General features: G+C 40.1%; 1 protein-coding gene across 1 annotated transcript; it reads right to left on the reverse strand.

Moving 5' to 3' along the window:
- Nucleotides 1-2820: 2820 nt before the first annotated feature.
- On the reverse strand, nt 2821-5420 carry LOC116247127 (uncharacterized). The gene is made up of 2 exons (XM_031619102.2): nt 4624-5420; nt 2821-3605 (listed from the first exon to the last, which is right to left on the reverse strand). Exons 1-2 carry the CDS (start codon nt 5312-5314, stop codon nt 2929-2931), a joined length of 1368 nt encoding a protein of 455 aa, XP_031474962.1. The 5' UTR covers nt 5315-5420; the 3' UTR covers nt 2821-2928.
- Between the last annotated feature and the right edge of the window lie 5661 nt (nt 5421-11081).

An 11081-nucleotide genomic window follows, 5' to 3' on the forward strand; every position in this document is an offset into this window, starting at 1 on the left:
TGAAATTACGTTTTAGTTTCTGAATCACAGTTTTATGGGATTAAGGATGTCAATGGATCAAATTCAATCGGATTTACTTTTTATTATACTCGATGTATACGATTTTCGTATATTTGAATTTGAATGAGAGTGCACAAAAGTCGATATCGAATCCAAACCCAATTTTTAAATCCACAATATGAATCCAATCTAATATCCCACTTTTGAATTCACGTTCCAATCAAATCCGCAAATCATATGTTGAAAACGGACTCTCAAAATGTATGGATATTGGATGATGTTTCTTTTAAAATTAAATCTGGATCCTAATTAGCGCATTATTCATTCAGCGGTACCTTTCATGTGGTAAGAATCGTCTTGCCACGAGACCCGTCCATGAATAAAAGAGAGCCATTCATCGGTACCGCATGGATTGATGTTACAGCTCGTGATAATTTATTTGAGGGTCTATTTCAAACCAGTTGATGAGGAGTTCTCTGGACATGTGGGTGGCCAAGAATTACAGGTTTCTTGAATAGGAGGGAAGCGAGTGGGCGAAGTGGCAGCAGTAGTGGAGCTACATATAGACTGGTGTGGGCAGTTGCCCACCCCAGCCCTTCAATTTTTCCTTCATTTTCACATTAAGGTCTTTTAATATTTACTTTGTCACATTTGTAAGTACCCCTTCAAGCATAAAAATATGTGAATTAGTGTCTCTCTAAAAAAAATTCTGTTTCTGCCAATGACTGGCAGTGGCGGCACCAATCAGTTGCTATATATATATATGTGTGTGTGTGTGCGCGTACTCTCATGTGAATGTGCAGTGTTCTTGCTTAAAGCAAAGAGTCTTCCTTTACTTAGCAAGTAATTGGGGTTGTAAACTGATATTAGATGACGAAAATGTTTATCACCTTTTCTTACTTGTAGAGTCACCATTCAATTTTCATAGTACACACACAAATATGCACTTTTTATTAATGATAAATTATACAAAAGGTACTTTACTTTTAAGAAATGCATCAAAGCGCGTTTATTTTCATGATTTTTCGTTTGACCACGTCCAATTCAAGTGGGAAAACGAGAATGTCCATAATTTGTCATTCCGTCTGCAGTTAAAATTTATGTTGGTGCTGGCGATGTGCAGCGAGCCGAGCGGGACCTGACCCAGGTGCATCGGAAGCGAACCGTGTCTCACAGGTCCAAGCTCAATAATTGGAAGGGCCAAAAATCAACATGGCCTGCCCGCGTTTGACCCATTCGGTGGTGTCATTGAATCTTCAAAATCGTTACAATGGGGAATTTGGTTTCTTCCCGGTTCTTGGCGAATCCAACCGATATACATGCAGTCGGCAGCTATTGAGAATCGCAGTACAAAAGTCACGGTTTCCCGGACAAACATGGTGGGCCTCTCTCTCTCTCTCTCTCTCTCTCTCTCTCTCTCTCTCCAATGGTGGGTCGTATAGTATTTACACCAGTGCGGGAAATTCTATTCCGGTGGACGGTTTCTGTCGCCGTTAATTCCAGAAAGAGTCGAGATCAATATTTGTTGAGCAGAGCAGTTTTTGGGAAGTATGTGGCTTATGTTATATAATTCAGAAAAAAAAAATCCTGAAACAAATTTTTCATATTTTAATCAATATTATGTTTGGAAATGATGATTAATTTTTTTTATTATAAAAAATGTCTTTACCAACGAAATTTATGTTGGTCATGTCCGTACCCATTCCCTAGATTTTTTGCGATATCAACATGTCCTCTTTGCATGAAACAAAATAACTACATTGAGTGAATCTGAAGCATTATGTATGTGATGCCTTTTCAATTAACAGTGAGCCAAAGATGGGCTAAAGAGGTCAAAGCAAACACTGGTGATGGGGCTGTCTTTATCTCTGGAGTTCAAAAGAAGACACTATTCAGCTATAAGAAACAAAAAGTACCATTTATGTATATATATATATATATATATATATATATATATATAAGCACCGCAATATAATATTTTCAGTGATTATTTTTCTTCGTTTGTCATTATCCGTTTTGTTTTGTCTTTGTATCTCTTCTGGTTTTCCTTGTTAGTGATTAACAAATTCCACTTTAATATATCGGCGAATTGGGAAAGGCTGTGGAGGATATGAATTATACGTTTGACCGCATCTTTTTGCAAGTTTTGTTTCACAAAACAAATCTAATCTCAAAATTAAAACATTGATGTCCCCATTGTTGTTAATTGGTGTTCACGTTTTAGATAATAGAAATTCGTTTTTTAAAGTACAAAAATAAATTTGAAAAAGTTCGATAAAATATGGTTTTGAAGATCATGGTTCTTAGCGTTGTTTGACATTAAAAACAACGTGTAAGTGTTCTATGAATCTACCTTCACCCAAACAAGTGCCTCATGAACCTATTCCAATTTTAAGGTAGATTCACGAAACACTTACATGTCAAACGGCTTTTATGGAAACGATTTTGGTGTCATGCTTCTAATACAAAAAGACTATGTTCCTATTGTTTTAACATGAGAGGAGCATTTTTATCATTTATAAGGGCATTTTTTACACGTATCACTTTTGCCCTTGTAGGAGCTCTTTCTTTTAGCTAACAAGGGTATAACACATGGTCTCTTGTTATAGGCGCATAACATAACATATAACCTATTCCAGGTTCTTATGCTTAGTGGCCTTTATTTGCCCATTTCTAGGTCATATTAAATTTTTAGAAAAACAAGGCTCGCTCTTGAGATTAGACATAAAACATTGATCAACTAATGAAAAATTTCCTTTGCTACAAAAGTTGTGAAGAAAAAAAAGAGAGAGAGAAAAAGGACCCAATGTGCTAATATGCTTCCGAAAAGAACATCCAAACTCAGTTAATATATTTTTAACTTGTAAAGATACAACAGAACTGCCCCTAAAAACCTACATATTTACAAGAAAAAACTAGCATAGGTTTTTATTCCTCGACCCTGTAGATGACCACAAAGCACGGTAGAATGGCCTTAGGGTTGAAGACATAAAGCTCATCCAGGTTCGAGTACACTCCGGCCATGCCCGCCACCGAGTCGTATCGTTCTCCGACCGATTCGCCGCCCCACTCTTCCTGCTCCTCCTCATTGTCCTCCGCGTCCGCCACCTTGCTGGACCCGCCCATTCGCACCTTCCCAGCAATGACCCGGCAGACCAACATTGCCCTCCTCCCCCGAGACGCCGCCTTCTCCTCCTCCGTCGCCGACATGCAGTCGTGTGCCCGGCCGCTGGTGGCGGTGGTGCAGAGACCCCGGCCGTCATCCATCTTATGGCCGAAACCGTTTCGGATCGTGGAACACACCCCACATAAGAGACCCGCACCACAGAGGCTCGTGGATCCCCGGGTTCCGATGGAGCAGGCAAAGGTCGTGCAGTAGAACCGGAGCAGCTCGTTCCCGTCGGCCACGCACCGCGGGTTCCGGCGACTCGCCCTGGATTTGACGGATTCCCGGTAGCTCTCAAACCGGGCGATGGTTCTCTGTGTGTTCCGGACCTTCAGGATCCGGTCCACATGGCAGACCGGGCTCTTCTTCTTCAACCAGCTTGACTGGAAGATGATTTCCACAATGTTGCGACCCGAGTCGTCGGGGCCCAGCTCCGAGACTGCCAAATGAAATTTCACTAATGCCCTCAGATATCTTCACTTACTCTTTTTCATGCCTTTCCTCTTTTTAAGATTCACAAAAACGGGGCTACTTTAACAAATTATGTTACTGAATTTTTCTTTTTTAAAATTACCGCAACATTTTACTTTTGTGAGGTGCCTTCCCCATCTTACAAATAAGGCATCTAGGGATGTTGAAGGGCAAAGTGTCTTTAAAGATTTGGTTTTTACTTTCACTTATGAACCAAATCATTGACTCGAATGCAACAATAGTTAAAATAACAGATATATTTAACTAATTTCAAGTTTTAAGAATTAAAATAAGAGCCACATTTAACAACTCTTAGGTTTAAAACAATTAAAATGTCAGCAAGAAACACGGCACACGTGAACGAAGAAACATTTGAAAGCAAGTTCTTTTTCGAGATTAATTAATATTGAGTAACAGCTAAAAAGTAACTTAGATTTGCTGTATTTGTAACGAAATTTGAAACTTTTAAAGGGAATTACTAGGGCCTCATTTATTATTGCAGAGCGAAGATCACATGGTTGATCTGAAAGACAAAAATATTGCACTAAGATTTGGTTTCTATGTTGAGTAAGATGGAGTAGAGGAGAAAGGGCTGAGGGACATTAATATAAAAGAAAATCTTAAATTTGAAGAGCACCAATACGCAACAAAGCAAATTAGATGGAGGAACCAATATGTAAATCAAATAAATTATGTGAGACATTGTGGGCAACTGCCCACACAAGCCAGGTCCATCGCCGCTAAGATGAATGTCGGCAAACAGAAACATTAATACTCTAAAAACCCAAAAAAAAAAATAAAAGTTTATATAATACAATGTTCAATAACATAATTAGATAAAAGCTTCCTCCTTGAGTAATTTTAATTAGATAAAAGCTTCCTCCTTTTGTAATTGTAAATCTTAACTTTCCGACGCAATAATGCAAACATTTGCAGACTTGTAAAGAAATTTTGAAGAGAGAGAGGGAGAGGTGATGGATGATTACCAGCATGGCGGACGGCCTGGTGGGCTTCGAGGCTGTCGGGCCTGAGGAAAACCTCGCCGCAGTCAGGACAGGAGCAGATGGACGGCCGGGAGATGGGGCAGCGGCTAGGATCGACGACCAGTCGGCACTCGTAGCAGCCGGAGAGCCTCCTCAGGGGCAATCCCCTCGGGGCCGACGACGCCGTCGACGACAGCGAAGAATGCCCCTTGGCCGGGTTGACGAGCGGCGTGAACTCGTGGTGGCCGGAGACGCTGGTCTCCGGGGAGGAGTCCGACCGGTGGACGACGCGCGTCCCGGCGTGGTCTACGACGTCGGCAAGGGCGCAGAGCGAGGAGCAGGAGGCGAGCTTGGCGTAGCTGTACTTGGAGGAGGCGGCGGCGGCGACGACGGCTGCTGCGGGGTAGGCGCGGGTCCTCCTGGCGGTGGGGTCGTGGACGTGGGCTTGCTCGATGTGCTTGCAGGTGAGGAGGTTCTTGAAGAGCTCCCAGGAGGACGGCTTGTGGGGCGGTGGCGGCGGTGGTGGTTGTTGTTTCCTTCTTCGCTTGGAATTGGAGTGGTGGTGGTGGTTGTGGTGATGGTGGCGGTGGCGGTGGTGGGAAGGAGTGGCGGTGGGACTGGCTACGAGGAAAGTGGAGAGAAGGATGAGGGAGAAGGAAAGTAACAGTCTCAATAGCGACGACGATCCTCTCATTGTCGGAGAGAGAGAGATAGACGACGATGATGCTTTTTCAGAGAGGATGGAGCTTTTTGAGATCGCCGAGTATTTTCAGATGACCACGGCCGGAGAGAGAGAGAGTTACTTTTGCAAAGTTGGGGCGAAGCTTATATATAAATCATGAGCAAGAAGGAGCGGATGGATGGACTAATATTATCTCATTAACTATTGACCACGTATTGCATGATATTTACTAAGGTGTCCTTTCTTTCTAGAGAGAGAAACTTTCAGAACAATAAAACTAAGTTGGCAAATCTCAGCGCTTAAAAGAAATGCTGGGTCATCATATAAGATCTCTCTGTGAGCGGTAAGATGAAAATACTCTTCGCTTTTAATCGAGCCGTAAAATAAAATACTACTTCAACTCAACTGATGTACTATAGAGTGTGTAGATTCAACTCAAAGGTTAATTTAGTGGTCATTGATGTAACTAAGTACATCAGCATTAAGTCCCTTGCACGGAAGGTTGTGCATTTGACATTTGAACTCTGAGTACCTTAGAAACTTAAGAGCTCGAACTTTCAAGCGTGAGCATCTTGGGTTGCGCCTACTCCCAACTTACATATTCAAAAGGAGAAAACAAATCAAAAAACAAAGAAGCCCTTAGCTTTGCGTATGCCAGCGATCTTCCTTAAAACAAAGTTCTCCGGATGTGAATATGAATTTCGATACGGATGCTTATTCAGCGCAAATGAGTTTGGTTTCTAGTGAAATCAATTTAACAAAAGCGTACCATGCTCGATTTAATTTCTGTCAGGCATGTTGATGGGTTATGAGCCGTCAATTTTCCAATTGTTCCACAAAAATATATAAAAGTACAACCTAACACATGATGCTTTCCACAGATTAAACGAGATTAAGTTAAGCCAAATCTGCATGCAACTATAGTCCTAGACATTATTATTTCTATATATATATATATATATATATATATATATATATATATATATATATATATATATATATAGAGAGAGAGAGAGAGAGAGAGAGAGAGAGAGGTTTGTATTAGGCCAACGAGAACGGTTGAGTAGGAGAATCTCTTCTATTATATTGCAAGAGCCCCACCTCTCTCTCTCGCATTTTGATCTCCTAGATTTGTACAAATAAATTACAAGACATTTTCTCTCTCTGGCCAACTTATCTTTTTTACCTTTTATGTCAAAAGAAACATCCAAGATTAAACGTTAGAAAACTATATCTCCCTCTATGGGCGCGTGCATGCGGACCCGTCGCCAAAGCATTCGAGAAGAGGACGCAAGAGAATAGCTGTTTGAGAAGAGGACAATCTGTCGAATTAACAAAGGAAGAAAAGTGGGAAAAGCAGGAGGCATTCTGGTATTTCAATGCCGAGGCGACCGTCCTTTAATCATTCACCCTCCTTCTCCCCTCCCTTCTCCCTCGGATTCCGAGAAGACAGAGAGAAAGAGAAAGAGGACAAAAGAAAATCATACAGGAAAACAGAGACAGAGAGATTGATCTGTAAAACAAAACAGAGAGGAAGAATAAGAACTGGAGCGACCTGTGGAAGCCAGGGCTGCCATTGTTGTTGTGCCTCCTCGTCCAGAGCATCCATATGGCCACCAGTCAATTCTTTAGTCTTCAATCTTTGCTCTTACTTTTTTTTTTTTTATTGTTATTGCTTCTTGGTTTTTAAGATTCTCACTCCCGCCTTCCCCACTCACTCTTGCATATAAAACAAACTCAATAATTACTTATATAAAAATGATAAACTGTTGAAGACTCTTTAATCTTCTTTTGGAGCCATTCATGCATAATTTTGAACGAAATCTCTGTCATAAACCTCTTTGGGAGTAGCAACCAAAAATTTTTAAGCATACCTCCTTGATTCCAGACAGTCTACAAAACAAATTGCTTCTCCTGCACAAGGAGTGACGCCCGTGGTTGTCGAACCTCTGATCACCGCCAGTCTGACAGTTCAGACGGCCCGGATAAGCTATATACATAAAAAAAGGATCAGTTGCTATAGAAAAGCAAGCAATATATTGAATGGCAGGGGCCGAGCCAGCCTCAAAGGGCACTAGTGATAAATTTTAAATTTTTAAGAGGTATCAACATGTAAATGATAAAAATTGTGTCAATATAAAAGTTTTTATAATGTATCAGTATAAAATTATGTACTTTTTGTGGTTTATGTGGGAAATTGTCGTGAGACCTGCCTCTTGGGGGCTCGCATGGGCCCTGACTCCACCTCAAATTAAAAAAAAAATATTTTAGAAAATTTCACATATAAAATTTTTGAAAAATGATATTTTCGACTCCAATCAAAATTTAAAAACTTTAATTCAGCTCCTCTCATGAAAAATTTTTAGGTCGGCCCCTACTACCTCTATCCCTCATGAATGGCTTGGGTTCAAGGATCAGATGTCAATTTAATTTTGGTTTTTGAAGTTTAAAATAGAAAACAAAAATTTAGTTAGCATCATTGATGTTTCTGGTACAACACTTCGGTATACAACACTTGGCGAAAGGTCATAGGCAGTGCCGCCGAGGTCTTAGACTCCGGGTTTTATACTACCAACAACAGTTAAGAAGGTCTTCTTGTCTGAGTAGGGTTTTTTCATGTTGTTAAAGTGTGGCTTAACTTGGTTCATGATCTTCGCCTACCATCCATATGCCTTGTGAGGAGTTGGTTTTTTCTCTCACCACTTTTGTGGGGTGGGTGTACTCTTTCTACTCAATCTACATGAGGTAAGCTAAGGTGACCTAATTTAGGTGTCTTTGGTTATATATTTGGTGGATCTGTTTTGGGATCCCCTTAGCGTTCAAATTTCAGTGAGTTTTTTTTTTTTTCATTGGTTTTTTTTTTTTGGAAAATAAACTACCCCGTTTGATAGGCAGATCACTACCCTCCATTTGGGGAATGGATGCCCCGAACGGTAGGGGCGATAGAAAGTCCATGGATGAATTCTCCCTCAAAAATGATCTTTTTCCAGTAAAAAAGGAAGGAGGCGTTCAATACGATCATTGAAAATCTTGAAAAGAATTCACCAGGAGAAGTTCTCCGGGGCATCAAACATGCCCTTAAGTGACTGTCTAAATCCTATACAATTGTATAGATTCGGTGTGTTTTTTGTTTTGAGTGTTTAAATATTTGAACATGCATGCAGACCGTGTAGATGCTTCACTGATCATGTCTGCTTGAGACAAGGCTCCACAATCATGATTATGATGAATAATATAATGTTCACAGACATATCTTAATTAACATGCATTAATTGCTTGATTAACTTGATGTTCTCTAATATGTTTTCTGGGTTGACTTATAAAGATTATCCTGCATATATAAAAGACTTGGAAATTCAGGTCAAATTCGAGTTCTCTTCAAAGTAAAGCTAATCAAAACCCTCCAATTTCAAGATAAATCACATCCTTTGGATCCTAGATCCATGGATTTCAACAAACATCTTGAATCCCTAGATAATATATGGATTGCCAGACTCTAACCCTTTCATCTTTAATCTAAACGTATGATGTTGGACCTCCTTTGCTTGGATTATGGATCCACGGATTTGATGGACCTTTAAATGCATCATAAATTCATGATTCTCGAATCTGGATTTCGACAAGAACCTCCCATTTAAGATGGCCTCATATCAGATCCAAACCTTGAAACTTAAATTTTGAGGCTAAACACTAGTTCAGGCTCGATGATCTGGATCTGACCCCATGGTCTTTTTTAATTGACTCTCCTCAACTAAACCTACTAACCCCAAAAACAAGTTTAAAACCATTGGTTCGGGTCCACGCTGTGGAGATCATAGTCCTTGCGGATGGATAATGCATAATACTCTTTTAACCACTTGAGGGATTTAGACCAATCCGATGTGAGTTTCATGCCAGATTCCTCCTCGATCTTGGAGATCTGCATTTATCCTGGCCCAACCAAATTAACCCCTCTCTCTAAATACTTTGGTTGTGGATTGCCAACATCAGCTCATTTGTTATCTTACTAAGTTAGCCCAATAAATGATGCATTTATTGTAAGACAAGTGTGTGTATATATATATATTGTTATCATATTACATTGGCTCAATAAGTGTATGTGGCTATATATTGTATATATTGAGACGGAGTTGGTGATTAGCTGCTGTGAATAAGTTCATCATTTATTGGGCTAAACTAATATGAACATTATGCTGAAGTTGGCAATCCATACCTGTAGATGAAGACTGCAGCACCTCCTGTTGTGGGACACGACACGACACGACACGAGAGTGTTCGTGTCTTTTGTTCGCGATATTATTACTTTTGACTTAGAATATGCAAATATGTGCGTGCGTGTCACATGCCATCGAGGTATGACACGACACTGTGGTAAAAAATTTGATTCGCAATTAAAATTTGTGCTCTTCTTTAATTTGAATTTTGAACAGGCGCATGTGCATGTGCACGTCCCTGGAGTGCCATATAAAAACCATATTTTGCAAAGCTCCTGCCGATCAAAGCGATAAATTATGCATGCCATGCAATTAATTCAAAGTGAAACTATATAAAAAGCAAAAAGGTATGTGATAAAAGGAGTACTTGTGTAGAAGCACAGGTTATGGCCAAATGGTTATCCCTTTCATCTCAAAAGATGTTAACTTAAAGAAGATCGATTGACTTATTTTCCCTCCCAAACTCTCATTCCTGCACTCTATTGATTTTTGAATCTCTCTCTCTCTCTCTCTGTCTCTCTCTCTCTTGTTTTCTCAATTCTTTAAGCATTTCAACCTAGCCAAGAAAGTGGTGTATTTGGTATGTGTTTTGAAGTTGGTTTGAGTTGTTTTGGTCAGTGGTGTGGTTCGCATGTTATTTGCCACCTTTTAGTTGTTTTAGTTTGTTTTTCTTCACTTTTTAAGCTCCACAGGAAAACCTAAGTGTTACCAAGTTCTATATATATATATATAGAGAGAGAGAGAGAGGGAACTAGCTTCGTCTTGTTTGATGTTCATATGTGCTGATTCATGGCAGCACAGACTGATTTTGATAACACGTATTTGTCTATATAGATATATATATATATATATAGACTAACTGAACTGGGATAATATTTCATATTACTCTACCTTGGCTGAGATGTACTTCTGATATATATATATGTAAAGAGGGAGACTAACTGAACTGGGTTAATATTTCATATTGCTCTACCTTGGCTGAGATGTACTTCTGATATATATATATATATATGTAAAGAGGGAGACTAACTGAACTGTGATAGCATTTCATATTACTCTAACTTGGCTGGCATGTACTTATGAGATGTTGCTTGAGGGGGGCACGAATGCGTACGAGCACACAAGAACAGAGGCTAGCTGGAGAGTCGGTATTAATTTATAAAGTGACTTAGTTGGCGACTCCAGCCCTTGTCCGTCTCAACCGGTCTCCTCCTTCAAGCTGATAACTTGCATCGCCTGCCATATAATAATACTACTATTGTACCCTTCCTAAACATAATCCCATGCGCATTGCCTTGGTCGTAGTAACTACTAACATCTGCTGCTGCCGACATGCTTTCCCTCTTCTCTTCTGTCACCATCGGCGGTCACTAACCATGGATCTAACAGTCCTCATGCATCAGTTGGATGACTTTAGATAACCAGCGTCACTATTGAAAGTTAGTTATATGGCTAGTTTGATAATATACCAACGGTAGGGCTAGGAGAATAATATTGTCATTTTGGTACGAGCATCACACTAACCTGGGGGACTGATACAGCACAGGAGGAGATAAATCGTCGGT

This window comes from Nymphaea colorata, chromosome 2 (genome assembly GCF_008831285.2).
Source record: "Nymphaea colorata isolate Beijing-Zhang1983 chromosome 2, ASM883128v2, whole genome shotgun sequence".
Taxonomy (NCBI): Eukaryota; Viridiplantae; Streptophyta; class Magnoliopsida; order Nymphaeales; family Nymphaeaceae; genus Nymphaea; species Nymphaea colorata.